At 54.1% G+C, this 14,225-nt stretch overlaps 1 protein-coding gene across 4 annotated transcripts in view; it reads left to right on the forward strand.

The window, feature by feature from the left end:
- PPP3CC (protein phosphatase 3 catalytic subunit gamma) overlaps positions 1 to 6,908 on the forward strand; it is a 47,945-nt gene extending 41,037 nt beyond the window's left edge. For all 4 annotated transcript variants that reach the window (XM_090051616.1, XM_090051618.1, XM_090051617.1 and 1 more), the window contains one exon: positions 1,141 to 6,908. In XM_090051616.1, the coding sequence (XP_089907742.1) occupies positions 1,141 to 1,319 (179 nt within the window). In that variant the 3' untranslated portion in view covers positions 1,320 to 6,908. The remainder of the gene's footprint in view (positions 1 to 1,140) is intronic.
- Positions 6,909 to 14,225: the final 7,317 nt, after the last annotated feature.

A 14,225-nucleotide genomic window follows, 5' to 3' on the forward strand; every position in this document is an offset into this window, starting at 1 on the left:
TACTCTTGCATCACCAGAAGCGGGGGAGAATGAGGCCCTGCTGGGAAGATGGAAGTAAATATTGGGCTGCTTCAAATGCATTTCCACCTTCCCATGTCTGAGTTGTGGGGGAGGAGTGGGGCGCAGACTTTCAGTGGCTGTGGTCTGGGTACTTCAGGCTCCGCAGCAAGATCCTAGGCTCCCTGTCCTTGTACTGGATCGTGCAGTGTGACTATGGCATAGCTGGTTGCTCAGCTCAGCCCCTGCCCACAATTTGGTGAGGGCTGCCTGGGCACTTGGCGCAGATTGTGCTTCTCCTTGACTCATGACCTTAACCTGGGTCTTCTGTCCAGGTGAGGTGGCCTGGTCACAATGTGGAGAGGCAGCGCCCACCCTGCAGCCAGGGAAGTAATACCAGCATTGGGAATCTCCACTGTCCTTTGCAGCCGCACCTGATTTGTGCTGGGTTAAGTCTTTGTGCTTTTTGGAAGAGCCCTGTCTCTGAAGGAATTGGATCTTTAAAAAGAATTGGAGTGAAACCCTTTTACTTGCATCTGTTAGAAACTGAGTTAGTTTCTAACAGGGTAGAAAGCAGCTTCTTCCACTCAGACTTGGTAATGCAAGATAAAATGCTGTCTTCCTGATCCAAGGAGTAGCTCTTTCTCCTCTCTGTGACGTTGCTCTGTGTGTGTGTGCGTGTGTGTGTTGATGTAAACCCCCCTGTGTTGATCTACCTTCACTGTTTTTTTTTAGTATTATGTTTTTCAGCTGTGAAAGTTTTTGCTGCTGTTTTTCACCACATTTAACTATTTGGAATATCGAACACATGTCTGGCTTCAAGCTGTTCCTACTAAACTATATGAGAAAAGAAACCATTGGGGCAGACATTGCAAATAACCATTGACTTTATCAGTTGTGCTATCAGACTCATCAGGACCCTGGAAATTGACTTTTTAAAAGATACTACAACTTTACATGTCACCAGTGTACTTGTGACAGCTCCTGAGAGAGTGATAACGGCAAGCACAGACCCACTGTTTATGTTGCTTCTTTCACCAGACACGTGCTCTGTACTCATAACTGTTCTGTGTGTGCTGCCAGGCTTTCTCGCTATGCCAGGGTGCAGACTTAACTCTTGTGCCTTCCTCTTCCTCCTTGTAGCCATCCGTGGATTTTCACCGCAGCACAGGATCCGCAGCTTCGAAGAAGCTAGAGGGCTGGACCGCATTAACGAACGCATGCCTCCACGCAAAGATTCAGTGCACCCAGACGGGCCGGTGAACTTGGTAACCTCAACAAACTCTGCGGAAAAGAACGGCACAGGGAAGAAAGCTCAGTAATGGTCCCAGGGCCCGATGTGCACCACCAGAGGATCCAAAACTTAAGGAATTTTATTTATTTATTATGGGGGCAGGGTGGGGGTGTTGGGAGAAACAAACTTAACTTGGAGGCACGTTCATAATCCAGTTTGCATCCATTCTGTAAGAAAGGTGACCATTTTGTAATTTTTTTATTTATGTTCAATATATATAAAAAAAATCCATCTTTTTTTAATTTAGAAACCGATCTAATTGCTAGTGCATATATGAAGTGTTGTGCTGTACAGCTCACCTCTCCCCCAGCAAGAGGGGGAGCTCCTGGGGAATTTAAAAAAAAAAATGCCCCCTGCCCATGTCTGCCCTGCCCGCCCCCCCCCCCCCCCCCCCCCCAAGTCCCAGGCAGCTTTGGTCTTTTGACTTTGATACAGTTTTAAATTGGCCTGTGCTTTCCAAAAGCAGGGGCTTTCATTTTCTAACATGTTTTTGCAACTATCTTCTTCCCAGAGTTAGCTGTTCCTTTCTCCAACTCGCTGCCTAGCTGCATCTGCTGCTTTAGCACTTGATTCTGTGGAAGGCATGTTGCATGGTGCGACTGGCTCAGATCCATCCCTCTCCACCGTTTTAGAGGATTTTATCAGAAGGGACATCAAAGTAGGTAGCTGAGATTCCAGCAAGAGCCTTGCATTATCTTTAAGGGACAAAGATGCGATGCTCCAGTACCAGCACCGTTTTCTGCAGGATCACATTCATTTCAATGGAGCAAAACGAAAAACAAAAAAAACCCACCCATCTTTGAGACTGACCAGAAAGGCAAGCATGGGGAATTATTCCCTTTGGCAGCTGTTCTTTCTTTCATAAGCTTTGGTCTTCTGGAATCCGGGCTGCTCAACACCTGCATAGTTCCAGACAGCATAAGCAACATGTGATTGGCATCTAAATCTTCTGCAGAGAGCATCACGCATCTGGAATCTCCCTCATTGGAAACTCTTTCCAGAAATGGCAGATTTCCTAGAGACTTTTCCAGGCCTGCATGAAAAAAGCCCTGTTGGCTTAACTGTTGAGGCAGGTGTTCTACCCCCATCATATGATAGTAGCTTCTTGAACATATTGACATACTGCAGCTCTCAGGGAATCTCAGATGTTTGGAGCTGTGACTAGAGTCCAAGCCCCAGTGCCTATGTGGACTTCTGCTGATCTTGGGCTGAGTGTACTTCACAGCACCTCTTAGGCTAGAGTCCTGTTGCAGGGCACAGTCAGATAGCACAAGCCACTCTTGAATTTTCCAGGTTCCATTAGCATGGTTAAGTCGGGCTATGGAGAGCCCCTGTGAGTGCCCTCTGTGAGCAGCAGATGTTGCTCTGACTATAAGAGTGCAGGTCTGCCAGCGTTTCCTAGACCGATACAGTCTGATGCCATGGGATTTAGCAGTTCCATCATTGCTGCCAAGTATCTGTGCCCATCTTGATGGCAGATCTTCATTCCTTTGAGAAGTTGAAAGATACCCTCAGTCCCTCTTGAAGAGTTTTGGGGTTCCAGCCCACTTGTACCTTCACCTTTCACCTCCTGCACATGTGTAGAAGGGATTGCTTTGTTACACTCAGGCAGACCAACAGCGTGCCCAGTGGATCTGATGGGACATAGCACTCTTGACAGGGAAAAGCGTGATGCCAAGAGGCTTCCTTAATTGTTCAGTTGGCAGACAAGCATGAATCTGTTTTGAACAGGAATTTGTGCATGGGTCGAGGTGGGGGAGGTGAGCCAGGCTGTTGTTTCACAAAGTGAAGTTTTTTGCTGAAGGTTTTGGACATTTGTCTTTGCATGTGGAGAAGGAATTCGTTGTAGTCTCCCAAGCCATCTTCATGTGCCTGCTTTTGGGGCTGAGGCTGGGAGAAAGCAGTAAACTCGCTGTGCCAGATCTTCCTGTGTAGAGACGGAGTGCAAGGGGAATTGCTGGCCCTCAGCATTTACTGCTGGGTTTGCCACAGAGTAGAGCAACCAGAAGGTGTGCAGACCAAGCATAATGCATTTGAGTACCAAGCACCCAGTAGAGGTGAGACTGCTGCTCTACAGTGGTTAGTTGAGCCGTCCAGGGGACAACAGTGACTGTCGGAAAGGAGGAGCTTATCTGGCCACAGGAAGGGCAAGCACCACAGTATCCTGCCAGTGACATAGCTATCATGGAGGAAGGATCAGTGTCCACTGCTGAACATTGCCCCTGGTGCCACCGGTAATCAGGCCTGAGCAAGCGAGCAGTCGTGGCAGAGAGGGTCTTGTGAAATGCTGTGTTCTCAGAAGCATCTGTGCCCTATGGTTGCAATGGGGAGAGAGACGCTGTAGAGGGGGTAAGTGAGTAGGAGAACCCAGTGGATGTGGGGCAACGGTTTTGAAGGCACTTAGTGGAGTGGATCGCTCGGCAAATTGGACAAAAAGGCATCTCGTTGCAGGGTGCTCAGTGTGTGTTACCAGCACACAGCTGAGGATTTCCTGAGATTGGCCTCTCAATTGTGAAAGGCTGCAAAGCTGGAATCTCAGTAAGCAGAGTGCCCCATTGGGTTAGTTTACTTAGACTCGGACTGAAACAGGTGTCAGAACAGACCCGTAAAAATCCCAGCAAGCTCTCTTATTTTTCAGGAGTGCAAAGGCCCCTTCCCCTGTCCTTGGCTGACCTGTCACTGTAGCTGGATCCTCTTCTGCTGCTGTCACGCTTCATCAAAGCAGCACACTTTGCCACCTTCCACTGCCCTTCCAGTTTAAAGCACATGCCAACACCACTGAACAAGTGTAGCAAGTGTGCAGCCTTAGACTCAGCCTTCTAGAGAGGGATGTTTGCCAGCCTGTTTTCTGCCCCTTGATGTTGCTGGCTTCCCTTCATGCTGTAGCCACCTGCTTGTCTTCTAGCCCCTAGGGAAGGCAGCAACCTTGCAGAAACCTCTTCTAAACTATCTCCTGCTTCCATGTCACAAAGGTGACTCCTTAGTGGTTCTTTAGGTAACTGCCTGTGTAAGCAGACCAGGGTTTTAGTGATGGACACTTGAAGTCACTTGCCTCCATTTTTTTTTCCACATGCCCCCTGCTTTGTGCAAATGTGAGTGTTTTGAGAAGGCTTGTCTGTTTCCTACCCCATGGGGGGCAAGGGCTTCATTGCTCCTGTCTGTGCACCTCCTGTTTTGTATGGCATCTGTCCCAAAGCATGAGTGGGCTAAGGCACTGCATCTTTCTTTCCAAGATAGCTGATGGCACAGAGGTGCTGGCCAGGGCTGGATGGCCTCTGCTCAGCAACTCTGGGCTGTGAGCCCTGTGACGGACCCCACAACGTGGCCTCTACCCAATTAGGGGTCAGGAGTGATGAGGCAGCTGGGATCCCTCCCTTAAAACTGGGGAGAAGAGGAAGACACTGCCAAGATATTTGTTAACCTCACTGTTCATCGCCACTTGGGAACTTACCGCCAATGGTGGTTTCTGTCCCCCTTCACTCTGCCTCAGTTAATGGCGTGCCAGCTCTGACTGTGGTTCTGCTCATGCACTGTGGGCTTCTGGTACTGGCTTTTCACAAGGCAAAGTCGTTTCTTTGTAAAACCTCTCCTGTGCCAGAGGCTCTGCAGATGGATTTTTCAAGCAGATCACACTTTTTGGCCCTGCCAGCTCTCGCTGTGGGCCTTTTAGCCCTTTCTTCTCCCCGGGGAAAAGATTAGCTGCTATTTCAAAGCAAGAGGCTCATCATAACATTGCTAAGTGGTGTTTGCAAACCTTGGAGCTGTGAAACCATAGTTACTGGAGCCATGCGCCTGCCAAAATTATCCGTGCAACCGATCGGGGGACACCGATCCAGGAGTCCTCTTCAATTCCGATTGGCTTGTGACTTGACAGCACGCTGACCCAGAGGGGGTCTCTCCCAGCCTGTTAATTAGCGGATGCTCCTTCAACAGGAGTCCCGAGCCATCCCGTTGCTGTCAGTCGGTGGGGCTGAGCTGGGATCAGGAGTCCTGCTCTCGCATTAGTCACAGACGGGAGGAACAAGTAATCGCCAGCCCAGTGGGCCGTGGGCGGCGGGAGCACTGTGGATGACTCATGGCTTCCCCATGCAGGAGCTATTGGGCCTTTCCCCTCCTCTCTAGTATCCATCTGAGAGCTGCTGGGAATGTATTCTGTATCCCACACAAGCACATGCAGCTAGCATGCTGTCAGGCAAAGCACAGTCTCCAGTTTCCATGGGAACGCCAGTGCCAGGGTCTCTGTTCCTTCAGCACAGCATGCAGTGTTCCTAATGGGGTGAGGGGGTGAGCGGCAGCACAGATTGGGGAGAGTGGGTGTTAATTACCCCCTTGATTGACTAATGTTCATCCCTGTAACCCTCTCTGTGCTGGCTTCCCCTCTGCTGGGGTTTAGCTAGCTGCTGCTGCTGCGCAGCACAGTGCTGTTACACAGCGAGTGGCAGGGACTGTATGGACAGATGATGACAGAGTCCCCATGAGAGGGTGAACCAGGGCAGGTTGAGACTTCACTTTTGGTCAGAGCAGTTGGCGAGAGCTGCTGCTCCCAAGTGCAAAGAGTCTCCATTGTACTTTTAGTATTAAGCATTTAGACCTCGCGGTGCCGTCTACCTCCATCCAGCACGTCCCGAGGGAGGTGGAGAACCCTGCCGCACAGGCCTTAACGCCTGGACAGCTCCAAAAAAGAAAACTGAACTGGTTCCCAGGATGGCACTAGGCCACCGGCCCAGCATTTGTTGTGTGGGGAAGAGGGATTTTGCCCTTCAGAGGCTTGCGTGAGAACAGGAGGGGTTTCCTTGCTCCCCTCATCCCAATACCAAGCATTGTGAATACCTAGTGCCCCCTCCTCTTCCTCCTGGGCCATCTAGCTGCAGAAGCTCGACAAAGGAGACTTTGCAAAAAAAAAAACAACAACAACAACAAAAAACCCAAAATAGGAAAAAAAAAGAAAAGAAAAGGGGTGGGGGGGAAAAGCCAAGCAGGCCCTAAGCCCTGGAGCACAGTCAGTCCATGTGACTCTGGCCATGCTGGGGCAGCGCACTCGCACTCACTCCTTTCTCTGGAAGGCTGTCTCGAGCAGCCTGGGGTTTTTTGCATGTTATAGCAAGGTGCATGTAACAAGGAGGGAGTCAGCAATGGGTTTTTGTTTAAGCTTTGGGAACAAAGGTGCGTTCACCTTGTATGGGGAGAACTTTGATGGCGATAACATCCCGCACACCTACGGGGAGGGCCTTTCTCAGCACCCTGCAGCACTCAGATCTGTCTTACCTAGCTAGATTCTCTGAACAGAGCCGCTTGGAGGCTGGGCTGCCTCACGCCACGAGGACCGCAGAGCCCGTAGGAACGCGTGTTGGGTGCGATGGTGATGTGAGGTTCTCCGCTGAAGGATCCTATGCCCGTTGCCTGGAGACTGCCTCCTTTTTTCTTGCTTTATTTTTTTTTTTTTTAGTTATGTTTAAAGAAAAATGGTGACAAATGTTATTTATTGGCAGAAATTATTTAATATAATTTCTCTTCTTTTTTGTGAACAAGGAATGAATTTGTTAGAACTGTCTTACTGTAAATGGGAAGTCATCTTTAAGGAAAAAAAAGTTAAAAATTAAATGACACGGTCATTCGGCTCCGGAGTCTTTCCTTGAAGTCTGATGCCCCACGGCGCATCGGAGCACTGGCAGCTTTCCTGTTGTGCGTTTCCTCAGAAGCAAATCAAAGCATGGTGCTTTGGCCCTGAATCCCCGTGTCCCAGTGTCAGCACTGGCAGGAGCTCTACTTGTTGTGTGGTCCCCAGGTTAACAGCACCCTGTCCCAGGCCCACAGCCCTGCGCCCCTGGCAGAAGAAAGTCAGTATCATTCCAGGCCTTGATTAAATGTGGAGTAGCGGGAGGTAACTGGCCTGCGTTTGCCCACAGTAGAGCACAGGTTGACCCTGCTGCATAAAAATCAGCTGAGCACTCCTCACCAGAGAAGGGCATAGGCCAGGTGTCATCATGGGATGTTGAATGCTAGGGAGAACCCACCTAGGGAGTTGCACTGGCTGAACTCCTGCTCCTGTTACAGGGGGATTCTTCTTCCCCTCCTGCCTCCCAACTCCTTGTGGTGCCCGGAGTCAGGCCTGCTCCCTATTCTGGCTCCTCTCCACTGCGTGTGCCACAGTCAGAGAGGAGGCAGGCATAACGGCAGACCCAGGACGTCAGGACACCTGGGTTCGCTATTGCCTGCGCTGGTCTAAACTTGATGAGTGAATACAGTGGGCTTCAGTTTTCCCAGTCTCTAAAATGGGACCGTGCAGCTTAATTCATCAGTGCTGTCAAAGCGCAGGGAGGTCCTGGAACTGAAGGTGTTTGCTGAGGCACAGCTGCTGCGCTCTGCAATGGGAAGACAATGTAACAGCACAAGGTGAGGACGACAGGGGTTGTTGGTGAAGGCAAAGCCCGCAGGCAAACCACCTTGGCTGGGCTACGAAATGCCTCGGGGCCAGGCACCTGCTAACACAGCACAGAATTGTGAGCAGACTTGAGACGCTGGGTAGAGATAAGCTGAACGCGGAGCGTAGGCCCTTGCTGCAGAGAGCTTGATAGCTCGGCATGGGTGCCATTCACCACCCATTCTTTGGCTGTCGATGCTGTCTCCTGCCTGCATTAAGCCCCCACCGCTCCCCGGTGTTACCTGTTGTCCAGCCCTTGCAGTCAGGATCAGTGCCACCCCCTGCAGCCTTCATGCCAATAAATAAGGCTGAGTCCCTCAAAACACTGAAGCTGAGCCCTCCTTCCCTACAGATGAGTGAGCTTCAGAAAGCAGCACCTTGCAGGGGATGCCTTACCCAGGTGAGCCAGTCCAGCTGCTGCAGCTGTCTGTTCCTAGGTGTCATGGCTTTTTTATGAGGTGAGACATGGACCAAAGACCCCACGCTCAGCCATGCTTCTTGCTTCCAGGCATCCAGAGCAGAAGCAGCAGGCTGGGGCTCCTAGGCACGGTAGCAATTCATGTAATAGGAAGTAGCACTGCCTCCCCCGGCTTGGAGACCTGTTACCCACAGGGACCTGCTAGAAAGCTCTTAGACTATTCTCAAGCCAGGGCACCTCTCTGCAGCTGTCCCTGCCGGGTGCTGGGACTCCTGGCTTCTATTCCAAACTCTGCCACGTGGGGGAAGTCACAGCCCCTTTGTGCCTCCCTTCTGCTGGCTGAAGCTTCGAAGCGCTCTGAGCCCTGGGCTGACAGCCTGCTGCAGAAGGGCCTGCCGCTGTTGTAGACGGGCCGTGGCACTCCAAGCGCAGACTTGCTGATGTGTAGGAGTGCTATCTAATCAATGCTAGCAGGCCTGGCGCCCACTGCCGAGCAAACACGAAACACTCGACCTTTGTGAATTCTGTCATTGCCTGCGTGTTAAATATTTATCAGCAGCCAAAGGACGCACTCGGATCGGCTGGTGCAGGGGCAGAGCGAGAGGCTGTATGCCCACGAAAAGAGCTGGAAGGCAGAGGCTGCCAAGCAAGCAGGAGCTGGGGAGGTGAGCTGGGTCCGTGCAGATGTTGCAGGTGTGGTGGGGATTGCCTGTGGGGTTGGGGACACCTCACCAGTGCAGCAAGGCGCGCCACTGTGGGAATCCAGCCCTCGCGCTGGGCAGACTGCTTGCAAGCGGCTACCTCACTATGGTGATGTTTGCTGCGCTGGGAGCAGGTTGACAGCAGCTGGCTTGGAGGTTCTTCTGGATCTCCAGACCATGGCCGTTCTCAGTGAGGTCTGGAATGGGGCTTCTTGGGCCCTTGCATCCTTTCTCAACTAGCTGGCAACCTGAGATGCCCTGCCACAGGATGGGGTGGCCATGGCCACCAGCCCATATTTGCAGCCTTTGCACTGAGACCTCCTGCATGGTACCTTGCTCTGGCTCCAGGGATGTAAGTTAGAGTCCTGCTTTGGACTGTGCTGGAGGCCCTGGTTCCTCAGGTGGAGGGATGAAGCCCATTTCTATGTGATGCAGCCACATCTGAGCCTTGTGTGTTGTCAGCTGTGGAAGCTGACATGCCTTAACCACATCAGCTGCTGGGCTCTGACCTTTCACACTCGGGTTGAACACCTCCATGGGTGTATTGCACAGGCTAGCGGCCCATTTTGGGGTGGGTGGCTAAAATGCAATGAATGGCATGGGATACATTCCCCAAGCAGAGTGCGCCTCAGGGACATGGCCGGTTCTTGTTCTCCATTGCCCTGCTCTATGTTACCACTAGCATGGGCGGTGGTCTGATCTTGAACCGAGAACGGCAGACTTGCTGTGTTCAGGGGGTCACGTCTGCTCTGTGCTGCTGGTCAGCGCTTCTCAAGGTGGTGGTGGTGGTGCTGGTTTGTTCAGTACTGCTGTGGTGAGGGGCCCTACTCCCAGATCAGGACCTGCTGTGCCATGGCTCTATGCACGCACCATCCCTGGCCAGAGAGTTGACATGACAAACACACACACAGGGTGGGCTCACACATACTGACAGTCATGTGCACGCACACATACGCTGATGGGCACACACACGTAGGTTGTACTCACATACTGATAGATGTGCACACACACACTGATGGGCACAAGCATTGATGGACATGCACACACAATGATGGGCACACAGGTTGGGCTCACACTGATGGGCGTGCATGCATGAACACACACTGATGGGCACAAATGTGTGTGCACATACTGATGGGCAGAAACACACACTCAGGTTGGGCTCACATACTGATATACATGTGCACACACATTGACAGGCAGGCATACGTACATACTGATGGGCACGTGCACACACACACTGATGGGCACAAACACATCGAGAGAGAGAGAGGAGCCAGCTTATCTGACTGTTCAGCAGGCAGCAATGGTGGTCACTTAGCAAACCTTGGAGAGGAATGCCTTCGATTGCTGACCTGTGAGGAGCAAAGGCCCTGACCCTCAAGGACAGACCCCCATGTCAATACCCTGCCCTCAAGGTACCCCTGTGTGGCCCGGCGGGGTACACCCCCTGGAAGCTGGCTCTGTGTGTGCTAGGGAAGGGAGTGGTCTGGCACCACACATGGCTCAGTCTTTTGGACTATAACTGAACAGTTTACTGCAGGTTGCACCAGGGGATGTGCGAGGGCAAGACCCCAGGGCTGTGCTAGCTACTTCCCCATTTCAAATGGCCGTGGTCCTGTGCTGGAAATGCTGCCTCCTGCATGGGAACACGCCACCTCCAGCGTGTCATTCTTTTGGCAGATCTATAGTTGCTGTTGGTTTTCTTGGCTTGCTTCTTCCCCTGCCCCTGCTCTCCCATGGAAATGTTTCTGCGCGCTGCCACGGTGTGAGGAATCCAGCAGGAGGTGCCCTGGCCCCTCTTCTCCAGGCAAAGACAATTTGCTTAACCAGATGCACACACCACTACCAGTGCCTAAGGCTGACTGCTGTCGTGGGGTTTCTGCAGCGTCACACTCATGAAAGGTTTCTGCAGCATCACACCAATGCTGTAAAAAACCCCTCAAGGTTTCCTTAGGCCAAGTGGGTTTTGTCCTGTGCCAACAGCAGCCTTGTTTGGGTCCAGTGGTGGCACTATGGGTAAAGGCTGGTGGCCTGCTTCTGGGGGTTGGTGGCAGGTGGGGTGCTTTTGCGGCGGAGGCGAGGGGCCTGAGCCTTTCCACGACCAGATTCAGCTTGTCCCTTGCTGGTGTGGGTGGCGGGGGAAGAGCCAGCGGGTTCAAAGCATGCAGGTCTCATGGTGCTGGTGGAAGTCGGCCTGGGCCTCTCCTGTGGCAGGCTCTGGCTGTCCCGGGGACTTCCTTGGCTTCGTGTGTACAAGGAAGCCCCGTAGTGGACTCCGCTCCCTGGGGCATTCCCTCGCTCTGCAATGTGGCGTGACTGCTGGGCACGTCTGAGTCACAGGGCTGCAAATCCTTCACCCAGTCTTAGCCTGCTCGGCTGGAGCAGCCCTAGTGCCTTAGAGGTGTCCACGTCCTGCTGCCCAGCTCTCGGGGCCGTCAGGCTGGTTCCTCCCTTTGGGCAAGGCCCTGATTGCTGCCCTGGGTTGGGGGCCCCTCTGGCACCATGCCGCTCCAGCCCTTCACTCTGCGCTGCCCTCAGAGGTGAGCTGCAGCACCCCAGCCAAGTTTTACCTAGCTAGCACAGGTCAAGTAATAGCAGCACGGTTCCCAGCGGCAGGCACTCAGCAATGTCTTGGCCACATCTCAGGTGCTCGTGGTACCTGCCCTGCCTTGGTTGCAGCCACCAGGATGCTTGTAGGTGCTCCAGGCTTACTACCAACCCCCTAGTTAGAGGGTAGTGCTGCTGCCTGGGCACCCCTTCCACAGACATCACGCGCGAGGCAACTCTGGTGCCAGATCCTGTCACAGCCCAGCTTATGGCGATGCCACTTTTATTACCCTGGCACCTCCGAAGGGCTGGAACGTGGCCCTGCCCTGGATTCCTGGGGGGGGCCTGGCGCCACAGGACACGCCGGCAGCGGGGCAGGTGGCTCACGTGTTGGACCGCACAATGGCTGCTCTCACTCGAACAGGCCCAGACTGGGTGCGGGCAGTAACCTGAGCTCGCTGCTGCCATGAAGAAAAGCTTGGGGAGGTTCTCGGTGTCCCCGAGGCAGAGCGCACCATGCGCGTGCTGCGGCAGGCACGCGGGTCCTGCTGGAGTCCACGTCACCTGCTCCCTGGGGACACCTGGGAGCTCTCTCGGGTGCTGCATGGAAGCGGATGCATGAGGCAGCCCTTCCCTTCTCTTCCCCTGCCCCAGGAGCCTTCCCCGGGGTAGGGATGTCACTGGAAGGGGAGACCGCATAGGGCATCTGCCAGGGCTGCATGGCGCTTGCAGGCTGTGCTGTGCACATCCTTCCTCCTGGAAACCTCTCCCCTGCCTCGGCTTCCCTTCCAAGCGCATCCATACCAGCGCAGTGTGCTGGAGCCCCTGTACTGCTCATCTTCACGTGGCTCTAGGCAGAGCGAGCCTTGGGGCAGGGAGAAAGCAGCTGAGGAAGGCCCGGGGTTACCCCATTTCCTTCAGCAGCAGGAAGGGCGGTGGCTGTGGTGACGGAGGAGCTCTGGACACTGCTCAAGAAGGAAGTGGCCAGAGGTGCCCACAGTAGGTCCAGCTGGAGGAGTAACCACTTGCATTATCCTGGTATATCCAGGGGAACCCAGCGTGCTGTGTCAGCCTCCGCGCAGGTCAGTGCCCAACTGGGTGTGTTGCAGGGAGAAAGCACAGGCCTTGGGCAGTGGACACAGTCAGGTGCGAAGCTGGGGAGCAAAGTTGAAGGCAGGTCAGCGTGGTTGGGCACAGAGCTGGGCAGGGCATGGACGGGCAGGAAATCGGCCCCGAAGAGCTGGCGATGCCCTGCACAGGGCTAGTGCGAGGGCCTGACTCACTGCCCCACGCTGCTTGTTGTCTGGACAGTCAGCTGCCACCGCCCAGGGGTGGAAGCCAGGATCGGCTGGAACAAACTGGAGGAAAGCCGTGAGATAACAGCCCTGCCTGGCCCGGCCAAGCTGTTTCCATCCCGCCATCTCATCCCTTCCTGGCTGGAGCTTTGTAGTAGCTCTGCACTGCTCTTCCCCCACCAGCACCAGGGCTGAGTCCCTGCTTCCTAGCTGTAGATCCCCACGCATCCAGCGCAGGGTGGAAATATTCCCCCCTCCGCTCAGGCGAGCAGCCTGTGGTCCCAGCACCATTTAATGCCCAGCTCCTCTTCCCGCTCTCTGCCCTGACGGGCCAGGCCCTTCCCTGAACCTCTGCCCTGCGGGATGCTGGCTCAGCTCCCTGGCTAGCGACGCCTCAAGACGCTCAAGATGCTTGTGAATGGGGAGATGGGCAAGGCGATGAAGGCAGGGTCTTTGCTGCAGCTGGCCCCTGCTACACCCCCCTTCAGAGGCAGTAGGGACACGAGAAGAGACGCAGGACTAGGGTGGGGGTGGATCATGTGTGTGGCAGGCAGGTCCCCAGGATGAAGGGCACGGAGCCAGGCTCCAATGTGAGCAGTCGCGGGGGCCGGGGCTGTTCGCTGTCCCCGGGGGTCAGAGGGGTGCGTCTCAGCCGGTGCCAGGGCCAGGCCCAGCACAGCGGGCCCTGGGGACTAGCGGCTACGGGGCAGGGCTCGAGCAGGCTGTGGCCAGACTCGCGTGGCTGTTTCTGGAGCTGCCTTTGCCCAACAGAGCGACCCATGGGCCCGACCCGGCAAGATGCTGACCCCCCGCTGCCAACCAGGCCGTGTCTGTGTGTGCATGCCTGTTGCTGCGTGTACCCATACTGTGTGTGCATGTGTGAGAGCACCCAGCCTGAGCCTGTGTGTGCGTTTAAGCCCAGCCCGTGTGTGTGCCCAACCCATGTGTGTGCCCATCTGTGTGTGTGCATGCTCATCAATGTGTTTGTGCCCATCAGTGTGTGTGTGCACGTGCCCATCAGTATGTACGTATGCCTGCCTGTCAATGTGTGTGCACATGTATATCAGTATGTGAGCCCAACCTGAGTGTGTGTTTCTGCCCATCAGTATGTGCACACACATTTGTGCCCATCAGTGTGTGTTCATGCATGCACGTCCATCAGTGTGAGCCCAACCTGTGCGCCCATCGTGTGTGCATGTCCATCAATGCTTGTGCCCATCAGTGTGTGTGTGCACGTCTATCAGTATGTGAGTACAACCTACGTGTGTGTGCCCATCAGTGTATGTGCGCGCGCACATGACTGTCAGTATGTGTGAGCCCACCCTGTGTGTGTGTTTGTCCCCATCAGTGTGCACACATGTGCATGCCTGTCAGCGTGTGGGTGTGCATGCACGCCCATCAGTGTGAGCCCAACCTGTGAGCCCATCAGTGTGTGCATGTCCATCAATGCTTGTGCCCATCAGTGTGTGTGTGTGTGCGCACGTCTCTCAGTATGCGAGTACAACCTACGTGTGTGTGTGCCCATCAGCGTGTGTATGTGTGCGCGCAC

This window comes from Crocodylus siamensis, chromosome 6, assembly GCF_052110815.1.
Source record: "Crocodylus siamensis isolate JL-2025a chromosome 6, ASM5211081v1, whole genome shotgun sequence".
In the NCBI taxonomy this organism is placed as follows: Eukaryota; Metazoa; Chordata; order Crocodylia; family Crocodylidae; genus Crocodylus; species Crocodylus siamensis.